The sequence below is a fragment of the Patagioenas fasciata genome, chromosome 19 (assembly GCF_037038585.1).
Source record: "Patagioenas fasciata isolate bPatFas1 chromosome 19, bPatFas1.hap1, whole genome shotgun sequence".
NCBI classification, from domain to species: domain Eukaryota; kingdom Metazoa; phylum Chordata; class Aves; order Columbiformes; family Columbidae; genus Patagioenas; species Patagioenas fasciata.
In genome coordinates, this window is record NC_092538.1 from 12,582,221 (window position 1) to 12,607,807 (window position 25,587).

At 54.8% G+C, this 25,587-nt stretch overlaps 1 protein-coding gene across 2 annotated transcripts; it reads right to left on the reverse strand.

The window, feature by feature from the left end:
• Positions 1-2,976: 2,976 nt before the first annotated feature.
• On the reverse strand, positions 2,977-25,587 carry AKAP1 (A-kinase anchoring protein 1). 2 transcript variants are annotated; one of them, XM_071816898.1, is made up of 11 exons: positions 25,489-25,587; positions 12,160-14,383; positions 10,208-10,341; positions 9,520-9,646; positions 8,821-8,951; positions 7,474-7,651; positions 7,087-7,237; positions 6,731-6,798; positions 5,239-5,312; positions 4,680-4,745; positions 2,977-4,545 (listed from the first exon to the last, which is right to left on the reverse strand). In XM_071816898.1, exons 2-11 carry the CDS (start codon positions 14,357-14,359, stop codon positions 4,486-4,488), a joined length of 3,189 nt encoding a protein of 1,062 aa, XP_071672999.1. In that variant the 5' UTR covers positions 14,360-14,383; positions 25,489-25,587; the 3' UTR covers positions 2,977-4,485. The 2 variants fall into 2 exon arrangements, with proteins under 2 accessions (XP_071672999.1, XP_065709059.1); XM_065852987.2 differs by lacking the exon at positions 25,489-25,587 and adding an exon at positions 24,571-24,676.

The following is a 25,587-nucleotide window of genomic DNA, read 5'->3' on the forward strand; positions in this document are numbered from 1 at the left end:
TCCAGACTGCGGAGTTCAGGTATAAAAGAAGAACATCACACGCGCAACAGACGGCGTTTTGAAGCTGGGACATCAACCGCACAAACCAGCAAGTCCCTTTGATCCCAGGTCCCCTCTCGGGAGGGCCGACACCTCGGTGCGGTCACGGCAGCTCCCGGCAGCTCCTCCTGCGAGGGTGAGAACGCGTCACAAGCGCCCAGCCCTGGGGTCAGGCACAAACCCACGTACCCGGGGATCTGCAGCAGCTCCTGTGTGCTCTGCGTTGGGCGGGAGGAGGAAAGGTGAGGCTCCGCAGGGCTGGAGAAGGCACAGGGCTGGTGTCGGGGGGTGCGCAGCACCCACCAGCTCCTGTGTAAGGAGGTAAATAGACCTGGGACGCTCCAGCCTGGAATGGAGACAGGTTACAGCAGAGAAGTCCATAGGCTGCTCGGCCATATAGATGAGTAAAGCAAGGGCCATCGCTCACCTTTCCGCGGTACCGGGATGATGGGTTACCCAGGGACGCCTTCGGGCAATTTAGAAAACAAACAGGAAGCACTTTTTTCACTCGCACGTAATTAAGTCGTGGGCCGTATCGCCACAGGATGTTGTGAAGGTCAGAAGGACAAATGGACTCAAAATGCCATTACACAAATTCACCAGAGGCGGTTTACGGGTGTCTGGTAAGGGCAACGCTGTGCGCAGGTTTTGGCTCAGAAGCCCCTGCACTGCTCGTGGCTGGGAACAGCGTGGCAGGGCAGAGCTGCTCCGTCCTGCATCCGCCTTCTGCCCCCACCCCAACCACCCGCAGTGCTCACAAGAACCATTCACAGAGTCTGAGACCCTCCCCCAGGTGCCCAAACCAGCCCTTTTTTTCCTCTCCTTTGCAGTGTTGCTGTTTTTTCTTTTGAAGGGGGCAGAGGTGGCCGAAGCCAAAACAGCGCCCCTGAGACAATAAACTAAACTCAAGACACGTGTTCTTCAGTTCTCACTCAGCAGCCCCTGACACACAGGCTTCCTGGGGACAGCACTGGGGAGCCACCAGATCTGTCTGACACAATAGAATTAGAGTAAGAATAAAATTTATTATTATTTTTAATCTTTAGGAGAACCCTATGGCCGGTGGAGCTCCCACCAGGGCCCCGCGGTGCCGGGCCCGGCTGCAGAGCAGCTGTGCAAGGGGAGAGCTGAACCACTCCTTGTGTCAGCGGCTCGAGCGCCAGTGCCGGACAAGGGCACCATTCTCCTCCCTGCTCCAAACACACCCTGCGGGCTCCTCCCTGCTCCCTCACTGAAGAGACTTTCAGGCTCCCAGCCACAGGAAAACCACCGCAGGCTTTGCCCAAGGAGCGGCCCTGGGGCTCCGGAGGTTTGTCAGGAAGGAGCCGCTCACCCAGGGACAAGCTTGGGCTCAGCTGCCCGGGGCAGGGGCTGCGGAGGATCCCCCATCCGGGGCCGGGAGCATCCCCCCCATGCCCACCCCGGGAGGCTGTCTGGGAGGGACGTCTGTGCTTCCCGCACAGGGAGGCCCGGATCGCGCCTCGTGGCGGGCGGGAAGCTCTCCAGGAGGAAGTGATAAATTAGGTGTCTCCAGGGACCTCATTCATTTTGCCCGTAATAAAATTACCACTTTTCAAAAGGGAAAAGCCCCTTTGAATGGCTCCAGTCAAACTAAGCCCGTGGGACAGCTTAGCACAGGCGCACGCGTGCTCAACCCCAGGTTTGCAGCCAAGAATTGCGCAGGCGCTGCAGGGCCACGGCTGGTGGGACGAGGGGTGCGACCCCCAAACCCACCCCAGCTGCTGCAGATCCCAGTGTGGACACGGCCACAAACCAGGGAAACACCAACAGCAGGAGTTAAACTGTCACAAACACATTCATCCCCCTGGCTGCAGACTACGTAGTCCAGGGCTAAACTCCTAAAGAAAAACACCCACCATTTCCCAACTAACACGTGTTTGGATGTGCTGACCACGCACTGTACCTTGGAAGATCTCCGGGGTATGGGAGCAGACAGAGGGAGACACATTTGCTTCCAACCCCTCAATGTGCAGCACCTGCAGCCCCTGGGGATGGTGCAACCACCTCAGGACTGTCAGTCTGAACTACGTTCTACCTCTTCTGCTTCCACATTGGTAAGCAAGGCTCCTGGACCACAGCCACCCCACTCCCACGTCCTGCGGCGACAGCAGCTCCGGGCCAGCTGCTCAAAGACTCCAGCACCAGCTTCACAGGAGAAAAGAGTCTGGAGAAGGTGAGGCAGAAGAGCACCAGGGTGAGGTGGAGAGGGGGTCAGACAGGGCCAGCTCACCCATCACTTGCCTAAGCAGCACCGAGTTGTAGCCCAGGGTGTCTACTGGTTGTGTGTGCATTGTGCAAGGAACCCAAGGCACGGGTTTGGATCCTCGAGACGGGGAAGGCCGGTACCTGGCACCCTGCACCGCATGTGTGCATCCGCAGACCACAGGGGTGGAATGCAGAGCTGAACCCTTCGGTCAGCGCAGCCCACGCGGGGCACATGAACGCTGAACACAGCACAACACCTCCCCAATTCCGGGCGCTCCAGCACCGGGGAAGGACAACCTGTCCCTGCGCCACCGACCCACGTGGTCGCACCGCTTGGCCTGAACAAGAAACCCATCAACATTTTAAAGAGGAAACTTTATAGCCTGCACAATAAAAACAGACTCCCAAGTTTCTGTTTTCAACACACGAGCGTGACAAAAGGGACATCCTGAGACCAGGTAAATTAATTCCACAGACATCTAACAGTTCCAACATCCTCCAGCAGCAGCGCTCAGACTAAAGCTTTCTAATAAGTAATTAATCATAAATATAACCCCAGTTTTCAGCTGGAAGTGAAAGGAGCCCCGGGAGCGGTGCAGCTCGACCCTCTGCAGCTGTTGAGAAGCCACCAGGACCCTCTCAGCTGCTCCTCCCTTCCCAGCCCTGCAGCACAAGAGGTCAGGAAATGAAGGCTTAGGCAGCACACCTTGATTAAGACAGCTTAAAATTCGAGCTTTAATTGAAATGGAAAGAAACATTCCAAGAGGATATGTTTTATAGATTTAACTGAGATACCAAATTGAGTTTTCATTGGATGTTACTGCAAACATGAACGTTAAATCATAAGCACTGAATAAGAGAGAACTCAGAAAAAGGAAATAACCAAACCGTATCAGAAGGGGTTGGACCAAATGCTTTTGGAAGCAACGATCCAAAGGGTGATGTGCTGACACCTCAGCTGGGGGACGTGGGGACACCCACATCAGCCACCGGCAAACCCTCCCCGGCCCGACCCCAGCAACGCTGTCCTGGCAGCCGCCTTCTCTGCCAACAAGTCCCAGCTCAACACATACCTAAAATGATACACATTAGAGGGCATATGTTCAAGAGTATTAAGTCAGCTTAAATTACTTGAGCAAAACTTTAATTATGTGATAGAAATCTAAAAAGGAGCAAAAAAAAATGGAGAGAACACCATTGCAATATTAATGCCAAGTTGTTACTTTCTTTTCTTTTTTTTTTTTAAACAAATCTGTACAGCAGCACAGCAGAGAACGCAGCGACCACAAGGAGAGCAGAGGGCGATGCGCAGGAACACAGAGCCGAAACTCCCCCGGCATCCCCGTGCTCACGGCAGCTACCCTAACGCATCCAAACCGCTTCTACCTACGCAGGACATTTGGGTGTGAAAAAGTTCCTGTAAAGCTCCCTTTGTTTCCAGTGTTTTTCTTGTACAAAATATTACAATATTTTTTTTTAATATATATTTACAGACTTGCACAGCTAGAAAAATATAAACTACAATTGGGCTTGGCAATCAGTTCTTTAAATACATGACATTTCGGAGCAAAAATTGTAGTGGTAACGCATCCTGCACTTTAAGCACCTGCACGGAGCAGCTTTCCTCCCAAACCCCAGAGCCGCAGCGAGACACGGGACACAAGCGCAAGGAGCGCAACGTCTGCTCCCGCCCGAGGAAGACAAGATGGATGTTGTTTGTGCAGGTTAGTGGCACCATATAGAAAAATCCATAACCGAACATTAAATTCCTTAATAACATTCATTAATTTCATATGCAGAGCCTGTTAAAAAAGGACAACCATCGTAACGCTTAGGAAAGGCAGACGCTAAGTTCGTGGGGCATTGCACATCCTGAACAAAAACGCGACCACCGTTAACATTTCGGGGCATTTGCCAGGTTCAAGGAAGCCCCAGGGTTTTCAGGTTTTTCCCATTCAACTTTCGAGCAGAGGCCAGGGAGGATTTTTGCTTTAAAGCTACAGTATCTGTCATTATGGCTTTGAACACCCGCCGTTCACCGCGATGGGGTTCGCGTTCCGGGAACGGTAACAGCTGCGCAGAGGAGGTTCAGACGACCACGAACTCCGCACGCAGGGCAAACGGGTCGTGGAGAGGTTGCCAAACCAAATTGTAACAGTGCAAAACAACATTTCTTCTCTTTTCTCTGCAGAAAGAGTTGTCAAGGCATCTGGGACATCGCTAGTAGTCAAGCCACTGAGCAAACCCTCTTTCCACCAGAGTTCTGTTTACTGACACCATCTAGAGAGAGGTGAGAAAGCACAAAGGTGAAACCACCAGCAAGAAACATCAGCAAGTTTTGTAATCAACAATAAAAAGCCTGCATAATCATAATTCTAACAGCTTTGAAAATATAGGTTTATCAACATACGCACCTCATCTCCCGTCAAGTTCCACAGCTGAATCAGCGGCAGCCCTGTTGCGCTGTCGTAATTCGTGACCTGCAAACAGAAAAACACGGGCAGTGATGCTGGTCCGAGTCACGGGGGCGCCAGGCGATGTCCTTCGCTGCACAGCAGGTACCCAACGCTTCACCTCACGTGCAGGGTGGGAAACGCGGCTCTGGCAGCCGGCAGCGGGGGCACCGCGGGCAGGTTTGCTCCAGTCCCTCAGATCCACACCCTTGCAAGATTAACGATGCATTTGAGCACGACGTTAAAGCAAACAAGCTGCGAGATGAGCACACACGCCATCAGCTTCCCACTCACCCCACTTAACACACGTGGACAACTACAGCCCTTATGAGAAGGGCTTCGGAAGGGGGAATCAGCCCTTCCCAGTCCTGATGCTACACAAGGTTCTCAGCACCAGGATTTCCCAGTGAGAACCCTGCCCAACAGGCTCTGGCTTTGGTTTTAACACACACGGCATGCAGAGAGGACGAGGACAGCACTTAAACTGGCGACAAGGCTTTTGCAGCCAGCTCCCGCGTACCTGCGCCACCAGGACTGCGCCTCTGGTCATCTCCCTAACAGCGGCGTCAGCTTCGGATGAAAAGTGATCCTCGTCTTGGGAAAGAAAAGAGCAGGAGAAAACAAATCAGATACTCAGAGGCTTCAAAGGCCAGAAGGAACTATTGAACTAATCCTGTCCGACCTCCCGCACAAGTCAGGCCAGAGAATCCTCACCTACCGCTGCTGCAGGCATTTGCTGAACCCAGTCCATTAAGCTGGAGATCACAACGTGTCTCACCTGCTGTGCTGCTGCAGGATGAAGTGCTTCCTAAAGCCACTAGCTAAGCCAACGCGAACACAAGGGGCTGATGAATTAGGAGGTTTAAAGACAAGAGCATGCTTGTGCAGCACCTTGGAACTGCCACGAGTATTTTGATCCTCAAACTAAGCTCAGGGCGCTCAGGACTGCACCGACCCTGCACAGAGTGCAATGCTGTAAATCGGGACTCAAAAGCATCTGCACCACAGGCTGCACCGACCCGCTCAGACCTCGGCCTGCACGGCGTCCCCGGGGACGGCGGCCAACTCCGCTCCCACGCAGCACGACACCTCCGTGTCCTTGGCAATACAATCTGCGCTGTAGACTCAATGCTTTCAGTATGGGGGAAAGCTGCTTATTTCCTACCAAATTGCTGCAAAATAAGGTTTCTCCATTGTGCTCTCCACCCTGAGACCATCTCCAGCAGCAAGTGAACTCCTACAACCCCACAAACACTGCAGGAGGTCCATTACCCCAAGGAACAAGCAGAACTTCTGCTAGAAGCAGCTTAGACTTCACCACCCATCCACAGCAGAGCCAGCACCTCCTGCGGCCACCCGCCCCGCGGCCCGCGGCCCCCCGCCCCGGCGGGGACACCCGCCCCGCGGCCCGCGGCCCCCCGCCCCGGCGGGGACACGCGCCCCGGCAGGGACACGCGCCCCGGCAGGGACACGCGCCCCCGCTCCTCTGCGCCAACACAGCCTGCAGCTCTGACGCTACCAGAAAAGAAAAAAGCACTGCTGAGATGCTTTCTGGTTTGAGTGACACTTTCCCAGTGCTTGGGGGGCAGCCTTTTGAACACAGAACTATACACATCAGTCACTTTAGTATGAAAACGCCAGATATTTATCTAGTAGATTAAAAACTGAGTTTGCATTTACAACTACTCTACAACAGGAGGCAGATTAGTTACAGCTACTTCACCTATACCCTGCCACTCCTGCCAAGTGGCTGTGTAGGCGAGTAATTCATTCTCTCCTGCACGCAGGAAAGAGCCTGGACATTTATCATCTTTCCCCTGGAGCCTGACAGGCTATGCCATGCCAGCACATTTAGAAGAATCCAGTACAACTGTTCCAATCCCTGCTCTCGGCACAGCAGAGGCTGCACTCGCAATAGCGGAGCAGTTTGGACAGAATCGCCGCCCGTACACGCTGGCACCGCGGATGCCCGCGGGAGCAGCGCCGGCTGCACGGCTCCAGAGCTCCGTTACCTGGAAGCGGCACCACGTTGTCCAGTAAAACTTCTGCTCCTTGGAAAGGCAGCGATAAAAAATCAGACCTGAAAGAGAAGAGAATCAATCAGAACAAGAACATGGCTTTAGTTACTCCTGTATTCTTAAAAGTGACATTGATTAATCAACTGTTCTAACAGGAATTCGGTTTAAAATTGATTACATTAAAAATATACACTATTCTCCCAGCAATTTAAGCAGTGATTAGTACGCCAAGTTGGATTTGGCTCCAAGAAAAGCCACCGCCACACTGGAGGCTGTACTGCTTTTCTCCCACCTCTGGGGCACTACCAAGTATTTAACGGGCCTCAGGCCATGGAAGAGCAGCTAGAGACCTGATTTGTCTGAGTGTGTCGACCTTCACTTTGTCGTATCCTCCATAGTCCACGTATCTGAGCTCTACTTCACCGGTCTCTTCGAAGTAGCTGATCACTTGAGCCCGTAGCCATGCCCCGTCCAGGCCTGGTGCCGCACAGATAATACCAACTGCAAAACGAGAGCACAGCGGAGAAAGGCTCAGTATAAGTGGACTTCCAGAAATCAGCACTTCGGGCATTAGAGGTGCTGCACGGTTATCTACTGAGAACCAAGAGCATTTCTTACGCTGCTTCCATCTTCCTTCACCAGCACCCACACCCACAGCAGACCAGGCCCAGCTCGGGGGTGTCCGGCTTTTGCATGACCCTGGAAGGTTTGTGAGCAACCAAAGTGACGTGACTTGCCTTCTACTGGAGTTGGCAGGGTTGGAATTTCAGGCTGAGAATAGCAGGCGTACATCTGCTGGTCCAGGCTACGCAGGACATGGAACGTGGGGTGCGTGTGCTGCTGCAGAAACATGTGCCCCGCATCAACCTGGTTTGCCACGACCACCTCTACGGTGACTCCGTCTGGGAGGAACAGCTGCCACGCGAGGAAAGAAACTCTCGTTAGTGTTCGTTGCAACACGAGCTCCATTTGCAGCAACTCCCTGTTCCAGCAGCACCTCCTGACGCTCGCAGCCCTGGCTGGGAAAGCCCCGGCACGCTGCTCTTCACTTCCAAAGGCTGCTTTGGATCAGGAGCAGAGAGCTACTCGCTGCTACTCCAAGCTGCTGCAAAGGAAATCAGAGCTGGGGTGGGGCCCATCTGTACACAGACTATCAGCCCAGAGCAGCTGTAAGACCCATTCACCCAGAGCCAGAAACCATGCGGGCCAAGCCACGCTGCACTATCGCTACAGCACAACTCACAAGGATTCCCTGCCCACGGGGTTTTAAACCGGGAGGTAATCTTCACAGGGATTGTCCAAGATTTGTCACAGAGGCCTCATTTTCAAAGTAACTTGCCCTGGCTGCTAGAAAGCCGTTGTGTTGGGCAGCTTCTCCTCAGCACTGCTGTGCTCAGAATACACCTAAAATGCCTTTAATTTCCCAGCATAAGCTCAATTCTCCAGAATCAAGATTGTCTTCACATCTACACAGACAGTTCTGTGCACGGGCATTTCACAGATTCTAGTTCCCTGATGTAAACAGAGAAATGTTTTCAAGTATCCATCCAGCAAGAGAAGCCTGAAAACTCTTCTGATAACCTCCTTTACGTGTAATTACAGACCATAGGAGGTGGAACATTTTGAGAAGACAAGCTTCAGGATTTAGGAACAATACCAATAATGGTAATGGATCAATGCGGTATTTTGACCTCACAGCAAGCGGCCCTTAAGCAGAGGGAGCAGATAATCAATTCAGCTTGAGACTGAAGCATTTTTTCCTCTGGCAAATATTTAGTCTGTGGGCAAGTGCCTGCGGGTGAGATGTGCAGCTCAGACCAACCAGCCTGGTGGAACACTGCTACCGCCCCAGGGCGAGCAAGAGAGACCTCGGGGCCTCGGGGCGGCCGGTCAGGGGTCGGGAGCGCAGGCAGTGTTCTCCATCCTCGACTGGATGCAGGGGGAACACAGCGACAGGTGAGGAAAAGGCTGAGGCACTTAATGCCGTTTTTGCTTCGGCCTCTGTTAAAGCGCAGCAGCCACGTGGACACCGCGCGCTGCGACGGCAGCGACCAACAGCGGCATCGCCGGCGAGGGGCACTCACCCAGGCCGTCATCAGCAGGGAATGCAGCGTCAGCGGCGTTGGCGGGGGGATAGCGTAGATGTTGGTGAGACACAGCTCTTTGAACTTCTTGCCAATCAGGCTCAGTACTTTTTCTACTTGTTGCGAGGAGCCTGGAAGACAGAAATCCCGCAAGAAATACAGAAATCCTGTAGCACGGATATGCTGAGGACGTCCTCACCCCCACCACATGAAGGAACAGAGCTACCAGAAGCCTTCTGTGCTACATCAATGGTTTAAGTTTTAATAGATCAGGCACGTAACCTGATATTGGACCAACATGAGCCACTCACGCTGTCAAGGCCCCCGTTTCAGCAGCTTTAGCCTCCAGTATCAACCCAATTCACTGGCAGATGTTTTTCAGCCACAATTAATCTAACACCCTTCAGAGTGAAGACTGCGTTTGCTGACACACAGCCCATGGGTTCTGAGGTGACCCTGCAAAAGGTGTGGGTTAAACTACAGCAGCAGATGTTCAAATGCATTCCGACCGCTAGAGCGGAGGGCTCCCACGCCGAGGCGCAGGCGGCCTGGTGTACACATCTACTGCAACGGCCTTGAGCAGAGAAGTTTCGTAAAGCGCTGGACTCGCAAAGCCACTAAATCTGTTTAAGTTCCTTGCCCATCTAATTAAGGCCCCCAAGCTACATATTAGACCATGAATAAACCAACTCCACTTACCTTCAATGTGACAGACTTGGGAGTCACGGAAGTAAGGCAGTGTTGAGACATAAATTTTGGCACCAGACGCTTGCCTCAAGAAGGTCATGTATCTTCCTTGTTTGCCAATCAAGCGGCCAACTAATTCCTTTAGGAAAGGGACAAGAAAGCAACAGTCAGGAAAAGTAGATCAAACACTGTTTTCTCCGGCTAATTTCAGCCACATGCCCAGCTCCGGTAGCACAAGGCCAGGCAGGATAAATACAAGGCAATGCTGGATCAGTGCAGAGTTCAGCCGGTCTGAACCCAGAAGCAAGCTCACTGTAAAGACAGAGACACAGCAGCGCCACAGAACAGCTCTGCTGAAACATAACCCTCCTAGGTAGGGGAAAGAAAAATAATCATCACCTCCTCTTATTAACTGCGTACCCTCAAAGCCTTCTGAAGGCTTTCAAAGCATCAGACTAACAGACTGGACTGGACGATGGGGAACAATGAGTCCAACAAGCACCGTTGCCCTGGGTGTAGCCCTGACACGCCTGTTGTGCACAGCTGTGCGCTGGTTCATCACTCCTGTGAGTCCTAACGGGAGCAAAACGCTCAAATCCCCGTTCATTCGCTGTTCGCCTCCCTGGGACGGCACGGAGCCAGCACCGGGCTGGAGGAACCGGAGGGCAGCGGGAGGCGCGAGCAGCCAGCGGGCGGTTACCTTCGGGACCTCTATTTCCCAGATAACGTAGTCAGACTTGCTGGACTCTCCTCTGAGCTTAGAGTTCTGGCGAGTCACCGTCTTCCTCATGGCACAGCCACTGTCCACAAAATCCATGTCATTCACATCCGAACCTACAAGACATACACACGTGTCAGCATTCAGACAACCCAGCTACCAGACACAGGGCCATGAGAACACATCACTTCATAGCGAGGTTGTATGGAGCTCTTCCTGTGCATTCAGTCGGGATATTCCTGTACCACGTTCTCCACTATTGCCGAAAGGGCAAAGCCCCATCACACGCAGCCCACCGCAGGTTTCCTTTTAGTCCCGAAGAAGAACCCGCACGCCTCTGGGAACACAACAGAAGGGGTCCCAGCTCCGCAGGAGCCCTCCAAGCGCAGGGACACCTCACCCCGCGGCAGGGACAGGGCACTGCAAGTCCAGGCTCCCGGCTGAGCGAGAGCGATGCCAACACCCGCACCGAGCTGCAGTGCCCGAGTGCCACCGCCAGCTGCGGCAGGGCACCGACCGCCTCTTGACCAAACCTGCCATACGCCTGAGGAAACAAGGTGCCAGAGCTGAGCCATCTTTTGCTCCCAAAGCCGATACCAAGAACATTTCTGCTCAGGAAGGGGACAAACTCAAACAGCTTCCTCCTGGTCAGATCCCAGGTACAGTCCATGTAACACAAGGTTCATCCTTCCTCCAAATTCACAAGCAGAAGCATGAAGATCCTCGCTTGCAAGTATTCAGACCACCCAGTACAAGACCAAAGAGAAAAAACACACCTAAAAGCTGCTTCGCGTTGCCATGTGTTACGCAGTAACACAGACTGGGTCTGGGCAGCCCAGCAGCGCAGCCGCCTGCTCGCAGCGGCCCCGGCAAGGGGAGGGTTTCAGCCCAGCCCGGTGCGCGGGTCGGCACAGCACCGCTCGCCCACCACAGCCACGCCAGCGGCTTTACCGCCACGACCCCGCACACCCCGTCTCAAAGAGCTCTCAGCCCTTGTCGTCCCCCGGCTCCACAACACACTCCTGTACCTTCTCGTCACACCAGCATTCACAACAAGGCAAAAACCTTTTCTTCCCTCGGTTACTCTCACAAGTGAAAATGTTTTGTGGGATTAATCCTTAATTGTTGGAAAACTCAATCCCCATGTCTTGCAACAATCAGCGTTTCAACTACTTCGTAGCAATTACAAAAGACCTCGTGTCGGTAAGGGCTGTCGGCACCACAGGGTCCCATGAAGGATTTAACATCCATGCCAGGGTCACACAGGTTCGCTCAGACAGCCCCGTGTTCCGCCAGGCACACGCCATCCAGGGCCCAGAAGGCAAAGGCCACACAGAGACAGATCGCGGAACTCCATGAACGCTGCTCCCTGTTGGGATTCCTTGGCATGCCCCTATCCTTCCAAGCAAAAAGGCTTTGGGGTAATTGGTCTTGCAACCAACTGATTTTATCACAATCCACCAGAGCGCTTCCCCGGTTCACCCAGCAGCACCTCAGAAACCTGCCTTGTGGCTTCTTCCAGCAGCAGCCATAAACACAGGTCAGAACCCAGGGCTTACTCACGGGGCCCGAACTGAAGCAGAAACCACCGGTGCTGGGTGTTCGCTGGTCTCACCCAGCCCGGCCTACACCAGCCACAGCACTGGGCTGCTCAAGCACAAGCTGAGCTTTAGACAATCAGCTTTGTGCTGTAAGGGGATCAGCCCGGTCACCCCTCTGCAGGACCCCCTGAAGATCACCCAGCTACCACCGCGCCCTACGGGGACGCAAAATGTGAGAGCAAACGCCCATCTGCACGTGAGGGCTAAATATTCATCTACGGGGAAGTTAAACATGAAGAGGATTCATGTGAACACGTTCTGAAGCAGAAGGGTTACAGCACATAAAAGCACTTGTTCACCACGCGTTTGTAGGAGGGTTCTCAAATCCCTTACCTCCCGAGTGATCTCCATCCATCCCTGCTGCTCTGCTGCACTCGTGGGCCAGGTCCGGCCCATCCTCGTTCAGTATCCCATTGCTGTACGGCACTGTGTTGTCCTCAGGTAGCTTCAGAGGAGGATTTTCACTTGGTACTGAGCTCTGCTCAGCAGATGCGCTCAGTGAGTCCGAATGCTGGCCTGATGCAGCAAACAGCGTTGTGTTCTGCAACGGGTCCTCCGCACCCGTCCCACCGTCAGATGTGCGTGTGCTGTACCCAGAGTCCTCCATAACCAAAGGTGACTTTTCCAGACCGTGGTTCTCCACAGGAGTCCTGTGGACTGCTTGGGACTCGCTGCACACGCTGTTCTTCACCTGACAGTCTGTTGTGTCTCCCTGAACAGGGCCGGACGAACAGCCGTGTGTTAAACAGCCGGAGTCTGTCACACTCTGATCCCGTTCCTCCCTCTGTGTGGATGTCAGTACCGCAGCAACGCTCTCATCTGCTCCCATAGCTTTCTCCGCAAGCATCTGACCAGAGGACACAGCACTTCTTGTCTCCAGAGCTCCCTCGACTCGGCCGGCAGCGGCTCGGCAGGCCCGGGCGGACACATCACCTGCAGCACCAGGCAGCACCGCCTCGCTGCACACGCTGCTCTTCATCCAGCGGCCTCCCGTGCACCCCTGAACACGGTCAGATACACAGCAGCTGGAATCTGTGACACCCCCAGCCCGTTCCTCCACCTGCGGAGACGTCAGTACCGCAGCATCGCTCCTCGCGGCAACGTTCACAGCCATTCCCGCAGCTGCCTCCGCAAGGACCCGACCAGAGGAGACAGCGAGTGCCGTCTCCAGAGCTCCCCTGACTTGGCCGGCAGCGGCTTGGCAGGTCCGAGCAGACACATCACCTGCAGCACCACGCAGCACGGCCTCGCTGCACACGCTGCTCTTCATCTGATGGTCTTCAGTGTCTCCCTGAACAGGGCTGGACAAACAGCCGTGTGTTAAACAGCCGGAGTCTGTCACACTCTGATCCCGTTCCTCCCTCTGTGTGGATGTCAGTACCGCAGCAACGCTCTCATCTGCTCCCATAGCTTTCTCCGCAGGCATCTGATCAGAGGACACAGCACTTGCCATCCCCAAAGGTCTCTCAACTCGGCTGGCAGCGGTCTGGCAGATCCGAGCGGACACATCACCTGCAGCACCAGACAGCACTTCCTCAGTTGCTGCCAAAATGACCTTGGAAATGATCTGTATTGCTACTTGCTCAATTTTCTCAACTTCTTCCTTGTCCAAACTCACTCTTCCCATCTTCCCTCTTTCCAACCCGTCTCCTTTTGGCTGTGTGCCCTCCTCCTGACACACGGGTACAGTCCTGGCAGTTGCCTCAGACACCTCTTCTTCCCTGGCCTGCTCCAGGCAGGCAGGCTCCAAACGAGCCGGTAACATGTTCACTGCAGAATCCTTGTGACTTGATACAACTTCATTACTCAGAAAGGCTTGTGGGGTATTGGCTTCCTTCTCCGATCCCAAGCAAAGGGCTGTCACAGAGCCAGTATCCGACAGCACCGCTTCTGGCATCCGGCTTTCCTTAGGAGGCTTAAAGGAAGAATCATCTGACTGCTCTGCTTTGCCCATCTCCTCCGTGATTCCCAAAGACTTTTGCGCCAGCGCTGCTGATGCTGACGGCCACTGATCTTGGTTCGCACTGGAGCCCGAGTCCGGCCTAAGGCTCGCTGCAGCGCCGCCGCGACACACGGCGCTCCTGGAGACCAGAGGGGCAGAAACACAAGCAGGGACATCGCTTTCATCTCGAGATCCTATCGTTTCTAGTTTTTCACTGTCGTCTTCAAGGGCGCTGGGCTGAAGCGTCATTACGGACGGGTCTGGAAGGCCCCGTGGGAGATCTAGCCTCTCGTGAGCTTGACACAGAAGAGAGGGCGTCATCGACCCCGCTGGCCGCAGGGGGGCCGAGGTTTGATCCTCTGGGCATTCCTCTTCCGAGGAGAGAGGCCGTCTTCGAGGAACACACGCTTCTGGTTTGGGCGACGAATCTTTCACTGGCACTTCTTCCTGCTGCTCTTCTCCGATCACTATTGCTTGCTTGTTGTGATAGTTCACATGCTTTTTTCGTCGGGAATAGATCCACCAGTAGCCAAGAAGCGCCAGCAGTCCAGGTATGGCGTATGGGATGACACTGCGGAACCGTAAAGCCATTTTACAGCGCCTCAGCAACTGTATCTAGAAAGAGAAACAGAAACCATGTTAAAATAGTCACAGGGAAGGTAACAGGAAGGCTAAAGTTTCGTGAATGCCTTGAGGTGTTTCTATGAGCGTGAACGGGCTTGTTTCCCAGCCACTCTAAATCCACATCTCTGCTCTACCAGCAGAACACAGAACAAGATCTTCACCTAACACCGGGGATACCTGGGCACTCCTCACCACCATCCTCACCAACATCGCCCTACCTCACCTTCACACTTCAAACAATTCCACCTTCTTTCTCCCGCCTCCCGTTGGCGGGTGGTACCGCACACAGGACGGCGCCCAGCACCGCTCCGGATGGGCTGGGTTCACACGCAGCTGCACGGCGAGCACGCCAAGGCAGACCCGACACACCGCGCGTCGCCCCATCCCCGCTTCACAGGCAGCATCGCATCCCCGAGAGGTCCCGGGGCTGCCAACACGCACCTCTCTAGAGCAGACACAGCTGGCTGAAGGCTTGCGAACGTTCTCACCCCCGGCGCTGCACGGAGCTGCTGCGCGGGCACACGACAACCGCGCCGGGCAGCAGGAGCCAGACAGCACCACACAGCTGCTCCGCTTTCATGGACACAGCGCAAGAATTCCTAAACAAAGAGCCACTACAGCCTGATGAAGCAAGTGTTTCCTCATAACCAGACATCGCTCTAAAAGATTTTGCAGTGGTGAAGATGGGAAATAGGCTATAACACCTTTATAACGGCCTATTTGTCCAGCAGAGCAGCCTGGATAGAGACAGCACTGCTCAGGAACCCAGCTCCAAGGTTTGTCCCACACCTCACCCGACTCCACTGACGGCTGCTGTTCTCTGTCCAGAGCAGAACTGTCTCTTTCACTCTGGAAAGCGTGTGAGCAGCCCCTGCCCGTGTGCCACCGGGGTCCCGCTGCCCCCGGCCCCACGGGTTACAGCGCGGGGCTGAGCCGCCTCTGCCCCCCGGCCCCACGGGTTACAGCGCGGGGCTGAGCCGCCTCTGCCCCCGGGCCAGCGCAGCTGGAGCACAACCTACACAGCCCCCAAAGCCGCTGATGTTTCACTGAGCAGGAACGAAAGCAAACCACCGCGTGTCTGACACGGCTTACGCACCACAGACCGCTCTCCAAACAGGCCGTAATACTTTTGCCAACGAGCAACAAAAATAAAGATTGTTTTCATGAGATAGCAAAGTCCTAAAGCTGGGAACCACCCTCTGGAAAAGAGCATTATCTAGTTCCTCTTGAGAAGCATAATATTTCTTAGACAAGAGAAGACAATCGAGTCAGTCTGTCAACTGTGCTTAGTCTGCCTCAACCGGAAAACCCTTTTGTTATCTGAACAAGTGTTCTGACCACGGCTTCCAAACACAACTCTCCTTCGGGGCCTTGATTTCACGAGTCGATTCCACTCGAGCTGAGGGACACAACACGCCTCCCCCAGGCTCACACCGAGCACCCAGGCCTCCGATAACTTATCATCCGCTCTGGGTTTCCCACCTCCAACCAGCTGCACAGCAGCCTCGCTTCCCCTTTACAGACCCCTGATGATGGAGGCAAGTAAATAAATGAATGGCAAAACCAGGGAGCAGACAATTCTTCGCTCAATCTCAAATCAAAGGTCAGCTGCAGACAGATTTGAGAAATCCAGTAACATCTCCAGCAAATGAGGTATTTAAGTTGTTCTGCATGGGAAACTTGAGTCTGTGCTCACTGGACGTTCACGTCTGATACCTTTAACTCCAAGTTACTTCCAGCTGGCTTCACACAGCCAAGTAGCAGAGCTCACTGCTGAGCACGAGCTTTGGGTTAACGGCAACGGCTGAGATTCGGAATTAAAACCAACAAAACTCTGCGATAATCTGGATGTTTGGTGTTTGGAACCCGGTAAATGGAAAGGGTGAAGTCTGTACCCTGCTAAAACAAAAGGTTCACATTTATGCACAGTGGCACATTGTGAGCCGCTGCAAGCGCTCATCTGCCGGCCGCTGGAGTTGTGCTAATTAATGCTGAACCGCCCCACAAGCTGCCTCACAGGCGCACCGCAAACTCAAATTAAAGTGGCTCACATACGTCCATTCCCAGCAAGCTCTCCTGAGTCAACAGACAGCCCTATTATTATCCCGTTTCCTACCAAGCTGCACCAACCGTACACACAATAGCCCCACACAGCTCCGCAGCGCAGGCAGACGGGGCCACGATGCCCCACGGAGGGACCGGCCTTCCCGGAGCCCGGCACACAAAGCCATTCTAAGAGTCATTTTAAAGATTAATATCATTTAAGATAAAGATCTCCACCCTTCTGTGATATTTAGAGCAGTGGGGACTGGTGGATTAGCCGACTGCTCCTTGCGAAGTTCACTTAATGTCATGGTTTTAACTGGGCCAGTTTTGGCGAGAGCTGCGCGTTTGTGTTCAATGGGAACTCCACATGCTCCCCCCAGCAGAGAGGACGAAGGCAGCGGCTCCGCACGGGGTGCCCGCAGACGTCCTAAAGCCAACACCAACAAACGCCGCCTTACACAAACACGGGGGAACACTTCGGGGGCCTGATTTTGAAATGCTGCTCACAATATCGCTCTTTATGTGACTGTTAGAAGACAGCTGATTTCCAACCTGCTCAACCAAACAGCTGGGAGATGCAGCGGATGTTTCTCTCTCTTTTCCTCCACAGGATTGCTCCCAAAGCCCACACGCATTTTCCAGCACATTCAAGAGCGACAAAACCCTCTCTCCATTGCCAGTGTGACAGCCAGCTCAGGACCGCGGGGGCCACGGGATCATTTAAACGCACAGGGGGAGAGAGCCTGGGATTCTCCTGCCAGCAGCAGGACAGAAAATGGCACCTTGTCAAATCACACGGCGCTAAACGCGGCCAGGGCGGAGGGAGCCAGGGGGACGCCAGCAGCTCGGGGACTTCGGATCCGTTTGCAAAAGCCAGAACCGGCATGAAGCCCCGGACACCCCGGTGCCGTTTCTCAGCTCACGGGGCCCCGCGCAGCGCAGCAGAACCAGAGCCCAGCTCACACCGTACGTGTCACCGGCCACTTCCACCGCGCTGGCACGGCAGGAATCCCGTCTAAATGTCACACCTCACGGCAAGCACGGCCCGAGAGCCACGGCGAGGACGCGAGACCCTTCCAGCTCACTAAATAACCCCCACAGTAGGTCAGGATGGGATCGAGACGCCAAGGGGAGAGCAGGGGCCGGTCAGCTCTCCAAAGCTGCGTCCTGACTTGATTTATGGACAACTCCTGGTAAAGATCGGGGAGATGAGGACAAGAATGAACACACACACACACACACACACACACACACACACACACACACACACACACTTGCCTACCTTAAAAAAAAACAACAAACACACACCAAAAAAACCAGGGACAGTCAAATTATTGCACTTGCTTGCATTAGGGTCCCAGAGCAGTTTTAAAACACGTTGTTTCTGCAGCCAGGACAAACAACCCTTCAGTGCACTCGTCCTTATAAGGTTAGAAATGTTTGCAGCACAAGGTTCCAAGAGAAGGCAGATAATTCATCCTCGGGGCTGGAGAGGAGAGTTCAGCAAACACTGGCTCTGGGTCTCCGGGCAGGTCTCCAGGACAAGCCACCTCAAGGCTCTGCAAGCGGAGACAAGGACAACGGCCGAGGGACCGAGCCCGGACCGCAGCCCGTCCCCCCGCGCTTACACTGCCAGACCCCAGAGCAGTGGAGAGCAGGGCTGGAATTAAAGGCTGCACTGCAGGATCACAGAGCAAACACGCTGGAAGCTAAACTGCAAATGCAGCTTCAACAGCAAGGCCAGACGCCTCCCTACGAACCCTATAGTTAGCGATACAGCACTGGGGAAATAAATACTATCTGGGTGAAAGAGAACTGGACAAGGCTGGCACGGTTAAAGCTAAATAGGACCACGTGGGCTCTTAAAATTTTCCACGCTAAAAATAACCAGTAGCACATGCTCTGCCTTATAGGAGGCATAAGAACAGGAGTTGACAAAAACCTAAAGAACGGGAGGCTATACCATTAAGATTAAAATAAGAGAACTCACTGCACAGAAACAGTCACAGAAAGGCTGACCTGACCTACCCTTGGCATCGGGTGTATTTTCATAGAAAGCTGAACTGCACGTGGCGCTGCACTATCACAAAAACGCAGAGGCAGGCAGTCCCCAGCGAGGGACCATCTGCTTCCCCCCAGCCCAGTTCAAAGCCTCTCTGGAACGTGGTTCCAACTGAAGACCAAAGAGATGATTTTCCCCACACGGGTTAGTGACACACGCCGGTGTGTTAGTGACCCCACTGCGGTCACAGCGGCCGCGAGGCACCGCTGCCAGCCCTGCACCCCACGCTCCCGACCGCCCGTGCTGATCCCAGGGCTTGGCAGCCTGTCCTGGCTCTTCTCCCTGGCCAGGTCGGTGTGAAACCATCAAAACGAGCATCGCCCAGCGGCGAGAGCTCAGAAAATGTGACTCAGGAGCTACCAACGTCCAGGGCCAGGCGGGAGCCAGGCAAGCGCCATCACAAACTGGGTGGACTTTAAAAAGAAGTGAACGGGTAAGTTTCTCTGTACTTAAATAAAGGTAAACGTTCTGCAGCAATTTCTGCATCTGCACTGGCGCTGAAAGACAAGAGCAGCAAGACACAGCCCTAAGCAACGCCACCCCTGCACGGCCCAGTTAACAGGGGCTACCGAGCTCATGAAGCCTCTGGGAATGAAAACTACTACTGACACCACTCCACAAACCAGAAACAGTCAAGAACCAACAGTCCCGTTTGCAGAGGGATAAATTATGACAAAAGTAAAGGGCTGAGAAAGCTGGTTTAGAGCTAAACTAGGGCTCTGGAACAAGAAACACCACCAATGCCAGGCTGCCTTTTATCTCTACAACAAAAACCGCTCTCGGTGCAGCCGGCTTCACCAGCGTCCCTACAACAGCCCACTGCCCCTCTGCAGCTGAAGTGCCTACACTGGTGGCCCAGGCTTTATTAATACCTCACTTTGCAGTGCCTGTTTCTGGGTATTTTCTCCCACTCAGGAGCCAAACGGTGGCCCAGCACCGCTCCCCAGCCCCACAGCATCACCCCCGGCCCAAGCACAACCCTGAACAGGTTCTATTTACTCACTCGAGCAGAGGTTCACGGCAGCACTATCAGCCCAGCCAAGGTGTAGGTGTTTCTGGTTTAAAAACAACCAACCGACCCCAAAGCAAGCAGATGTTTTGGAAATCACCAAGCAGCTCACATCTGTGCAAACACCGAGCACCTGCACTGCCTCCTGCACTCACCAAGGTCCTCCCCGATCCCTCCTGCCATGCAATGAGCCGCAGGTTACCCTCTTAATTAACATTAACCCTATCAGATTATCAAGCTCCTTACTGCATTTTATATCCTATTACCTTACTGCTCCAATCGTTTCATTATTTATAGACACCAAGCTGGTGTCTCCCTGGGAATCCTGAGTTACAGAGGAAGGTCAGCGCCGTTTTTCACCACTTTTCCACAAAGCTGTGTCAGACACAGGGCAAACTTCAGAAATCACTCCTGCACGACTTCACCTACACCACCTTTATCTTTCTTGGCCATTCCTCAACATTTAACGCGGTGGAGGTTTTTTGTTTGTTTGTGTTGGGGTTGTTTTGTTTGTTTGCCAGTTTTGGAGTCCGCTCCAGAAACAGAGCCAGAGCAAACGCTCTGCTTCTCCGCACCAGCCAAGAGCTCAACACAGGCCAGGGCCACAGGACCTTTGCTATCACCTGGCTTTAAACTGCAGAGGAAGCTCCGTGACTCGGAGTGACCCACAGGAGCGGCCCCGAGCGGGGCACACGGCGCGGGCGGCAGAGCTGCTGCTCTCTGCACAGCTCCTCTCCTCCTGTCACACCTGCCAGCCCAGATCCCCCTTGGAAGACTGAAGAGAATCAGTCCTCCACAGCACAGGCAAAGCGATACACGGCATTTCACGTTTGCTTCCACACCAGTGAAGCCAACGTCCCTGCTGTGGGCAGCAGTGTCGTGTCCACTGCAGGTGCAGCTCCTAAATTAAAACCCAAAAGCAAGCAGCTAAGTCAAATGCTTGGCATCTTTATCAATTTACACAAAACAGGCATGCACAACACCCAGGAGCAGAGACTAAACTAACCAAGGCTTCCAACATTCGCTGCACACAGGACAGAAAACAGGCTGGAACTTTCAAGGAGACAGAACGGTGGGGTTTACATCACAACACACTGATAGGCTGTAGGACAGCGAGGAGAGGCAGCCCCGAGACCAAACAGGTACCCGGAGAGCAGCCTGGGCTCCCGGGAGGTTTGCTGCGCACAGCACCAGACCTGATAAGCAGCTTCTCAAAACAAACGCTGGACTAGGCTTCAACAGCAAGGCGAGAGGCGCTGGGGTTCAGCTGGGAGCCTGGTGCCCTGGGCTTGGCTTGCTGAGAATGAGCCAGAGAAGTACACAGAGAGGAAGAATATCAAACATTCGTGAAAAAAGGCACTTCATATTAATCTACGGCAGGAAGGAACAGCAAAGGTTTCACTAAGAGTCACTTAGACCGACCGAGCAGGAAGATAACCGGGTGCATTAGCAAGCTTGCTATGAGAAGTCGCACAACGAGCTTGAGCCCTAATCAGAGGGACAGGCTCCGCTTTGATCTGCGCTTCAGCAGCTCCTACCAGCCCTCGGCCCGGCGCTGCCGGGCTGTTCGCACGGGGCCTTCCCCAGCGACCGCAGGCGGCCTCCTCTGCCCAGCTTCAGCCGTCCTTCCCTAGCAAACACAGCCAAGACACAGGCTACGTGACCTTCCTACAGTCACACTGAGCGGAGGAAACACAAGGAACAGAAAACAGGCACTTCAACCCAAGAGACGAGAGCCCCTTCTCCTTCCGAGGCAAACAGCGCATTCCACTCCACCCAGCTTGAAACATCTGAGGGAAGAGATGTGCAGATGTCTCTCCTGTGCGCCTGAGCACCAACAAATTCTCCCTAACCCTGCATCTCAACAAGAAACGGAAAACAAGCCCAAGTTCGTAACAAAAGAGGCTCCTCTTTCAGGACGGGGAAACTACAGAGTCACAGACCTAAGATTTTTGGGGCTACATACTGCAACCCTTGTTCCAGAGACATGGAGTTTCCAGCTCACGGTTCCTCCCCATGCAAAGCTAACGCCCCGACACAAGCAGCACACGCAGATCGGGAGCTTGTGCCAGGACCGCTGCTATTTATACACGGGGAGTCCAAACCAGCTACGGCACATGGCAATTTTCTCATCCTCATTGCCAGGTGGCAGCAGAGGTCAAAGGCAATCAGGACTTCTTCAGGCCTACAAGCAGTGATTTGTTTGCTGAAGAATGACTTAAAATCATCTTTTATGAAACGTTAAACTCCACTAACAGTAATGTACAGGGCCAGAAATTCAGACCCAGCTTCCAGCCAGGGTACAAAATGCAGGAGCAGCAAAGTTGAACAGAATCCATGTAGGAGACAATAAAAACCCAGTAAACCAGCCAGAGACAGATCATCCGCAAAAGCAGCGAGTGGCACACAAACACGACACCTGCAGCAATTCCCACGAGAAGCAAACTCAACAGCCTGAATTTCCAGGAAATATCAAGCACCTGCAGAACAAAAGGGCTTCTCCCAAGTATCTGAAAGTGACTGCCTGAAGTTAATCGTCACTTCATGAAATGCAACCGGCCATTTGCATTGAGAGTTCCACAGGAGCACCGCAGCTAAAAATCAGAATCTTAAAAAGGCTTGTCATTAGATCTGAAACACCAAGCAACTGAAAGTAATTAATGTTTTAATTAATGTTCTTTAATTACTTCTAGATGTTGCTAAGGGCCCCTAGGATCCCAGCCCTGATCTTATTACAGACTCCCTGGACACTAGAAATACCTTAAATGGTTTTTTTACATCAGCTAAGTGCACACGGAAGACGAGAGCCACAGCCAAGTGGAGGACGCTGCTGTTAAAGCATTATGCTCTTCAGATAATTCCACTACAGCAAAAGTACCCTTGCCCTCAAACACCCCAAAGTCAGCCTGCAAGGTGTTCAAAATGAACACAAGTCTCAGCCTAGCAAAGCCGGCTCTGAACAGCTCCGGCTGCACCCTCACCCTGTCACACCGAACTCGCAAGGGGACCTGCGGGAAGCGGGAGCCCAGGTACCGCGGTGGGTCTGGACTGCAGGGACCTCCGTCCCACACCCTGCGTGCCGAGGGGAACTCCCGGTGCCCAATTTCGGGCACTCCGGAGTGTCTGGGTTACAGCCACGGCTTTCCAGGCAGTTGATGATCCCCAGTATTAGTATCTCAAAGCATCTCCAGAGATCTCCAAGGAGGAATCTGGTTCCTAGGACGGGTGTGCAAACTCGCGTGACCAGGAGACCTCACCTAAGGAAGCAGCGGTTACCAGAACACACAACAACCGGGCTCCCGCAGCACCATCCACGCAGACCCTTCACCCCAACACCACCACTCACTGCGTGTCTGAGAGGAAACAGCCCGTACCCCCTTGTACAGGGTATTGCTACAATCACCTAAATCCCTACTAAAAGGCTGTCATTTCCTTCAGTGCACTAGGCAGCACAGACAAACAAGCGAATCAGTCAAGAACCCAACCCTGCCACCAAGACACCTGCAGTAAAGCTGTACTGCTCCTTTCCAGACTCCCAGGTACACGGAGGCGACACGATGACAGGTACAGGAGCTCGGGGGATGCCTGCACAGCATCTCACCCTTTGCACAGGAAGCTCATTAAAGAATGAGGAGGTTAAGCGGCTGGACGTGGGTCAGACCGTGAGCCCGGCAGAGGAGCGAGCTCAGCTCGGCTGCTCCCACAGCTCTGGGACTGCTCCGGTCCCCGTGCTCCCCAGACGCGGCCGAACCTCGCACCGCGCGTCCCGCCTGGGCCGCACCGCGCACAGCGTGGCTGGAGCTCAGTAGATCATTCACAGGCACAAAGCAAACAGGAGAAAAGCAAAGTTACCATCTCCTGCTACTACCTTCCACGGCAACAGCCATTTCCTTTCACCTGAGACAAAGTCCACAGAGGCTCCGATAACACCCACAGGTGCTAGCACAGCCACGAGGCAGCACGCGGCCCTGGAAACACAGAAAGTCACAATTACACCATTCTGCAGCTCCTTACTTTTCCTTAACAGACAGACTATGGTCAAATGCAGCTTTTGTTGCTGTTTCCTACTATGACAGACAATTCTCATGAAAATACGCCTTTCCTGAGATGCCTATTCGTTTTGTGTTCCCTGCTTCACCGTACAGCTTTCCAGGCTGCGATAAAGAGCTTAGCCAGACACAGATCAAATTGCCCAGTTCTAGCATAGGAGTAACTTAGATCTTACTTGTTTCAAGGAAGGGAAAGAATTAAAAAGAAAAGAGGGGGAAGAAACAGCCAAACAACAAGGATTCTTCCAGTCCTCAGCAGCAATAATGTAATTCCTTTGCTCCCGACTATACTCCACACTGGCTTGCAAACAAATAGAAGTCACTGCCATATATGAAAAGTTTACTAATAACAGTTTTTATCAACTATTAGCATAAAATAAGCAAGCTTGCCATACCAGACATACAAGAGACAGCACAACGCATCCTTAATCTTTACTCGCAAGTCTGCACCACTTAGGCCATCCCTGCCTTTCGTTTCCAAGCAGCTCCGGCGCGGTTTGCAGCGGGAATGACTCACGTTCGTACCCACTCGCGCAACCCCCGGGCCCGCGCGGCCGCCTCTCCGGGCTGCGCTCATTGACTCCGCTGCTGCCGAGTGGGCAACGCGCAGTAAACATCGAACACGGAAAGACTCAGAACTGCCGCTCGTTTCTCCGAGCGAAGCTCCAGGCCCCCGGCCCCCCGGCTCGGGGCCGCCGGCACAGCCCGGGCAGAGCCGCCGGAGCCCCGGGAGCCCGAGCCCCGCGCCCCACGCCCGCAGCGCGGCCCCGCCGGGGTGACCTCCGGGCCAGGCCGGGCCCGAGCGCGGCGCCGCTGACCTTGTGCGCGGCCGGGCCGTGCGGGGCCGCTCCCGCTGCGGCCTAACGAGCGGCAGCGCGCCCGGAGGACAGCGCGCCCGGCACCCCCCGCCCCGCTCCCGGGAGCGGCAGCCCCGCGGGTCGCTGGCCGGCTGACAGCCCGGGGCAGCGGACGCAGCGCTCCCCGAGGGCCCGGCCGACCCCCGCGGCGGTACCTGCGGAACTCCCGGCCGGTGCGGAGCCCAGCCCGGCCCCGGTGTCCCCGGCGCCCCCGCTGCCGCCCCCCCGCGCCGAGCCCACGTGCAGCCCGGCCGGGCCGCCCGGCTGGGACATGCAGCCGCGCGCCGCCACGCCCCCCGCCACGCCCCTCTCGCGAGAGCGCCGCGAGACCGCACCCCGCACGCCCTGCGCACGCGCACTGCGCCGGGAGCGGAGCGGAGCGGGACCGGGGGTACCCGGTGCGGGTTCTCCGGGCGCTGTGCCGGGTGTCCCGGGCTCGCTGCGGGTTCTCCGGGTGCCCCGCCGTCTCTGGCTCCGTGCTCGCGGGGATTCGGTGCGGAGGGGTCTCCGCACTGCGGGAGGCGAGAGGAGCGGTGCCGCCGAGGCGCAGTCACGCCCGGCTCTGTGCGCCCGCGTCCCGGGCGGATGACCCAGCGCCCGGCCCGGCCACAGCCGCTGCCCGCAGCCCGAGAGCCGCGGTGACAGTTTCCCGCTCGTGGGGCAGCCCCGGGGGCCCCGGCCTGGGGCGGCTGATCCAGCTCTGGGCGCCCGGGGCGGCTCTTGGCGCCTCCTCCCGTCGCGGTTCCTGAAGGGTGCGGAGAGCGCCGCACCCGCTCAGCCCCGTTCCTGCAGGGACCATCGGAGCCAGCCCTGGAGCCGAAGCTCTCGCCTGTCTCCTGAGAGCGCACGCTGCAAGCCTCCCCGGTGCTGGTCAAACGAGCCAACAACCTGCGCTTCACACGAAGCTTTAGGCAAATGCTTCGCCGATGACAAAATACTGTACAGCAAAGCCATGGGCGGGCAGCTCCAGCACGGCAGGAGCGGAGCTGCTGTCTGCAGCGCTGAGCAGGATGAAAATGGGTATCTGGGCAAGGCGACTGCGTGGTTGCAGCAGCAGGGACAGCAGCGCGTACCCGTGGAAGCCTGATCTTCCCTGTCACCTGGCAGTAACAGGTTATTTCCACATTAGCCTCCTTCCATTTCCAGTGACCGAGTCTCCATTCTGCAGGGGT

Coding starts and splice junctions, on each gene's coding strand:
- AKAP1 (XM_071816898.1), bottom strand. CDS start 14,359: ATGGCTTTACGGTTCCGCAGTGTCATCCCATACGCCATACCTGGACTG. Junction 9,647..10,207: donor GGGAAATAGAGGTCCCGAAG/GTAACCGCCCGC, acceptor CCTTTCCTAAAG/GAATTAGTTGGCCGCTTGAT. Junction 6,799..7,086: donor GACACACTCAGACAAATCAG/GTCTCTAGCTGC, acceptor CTTCTCTTTCAG/GTCTGATTTTTTATCGCTGC.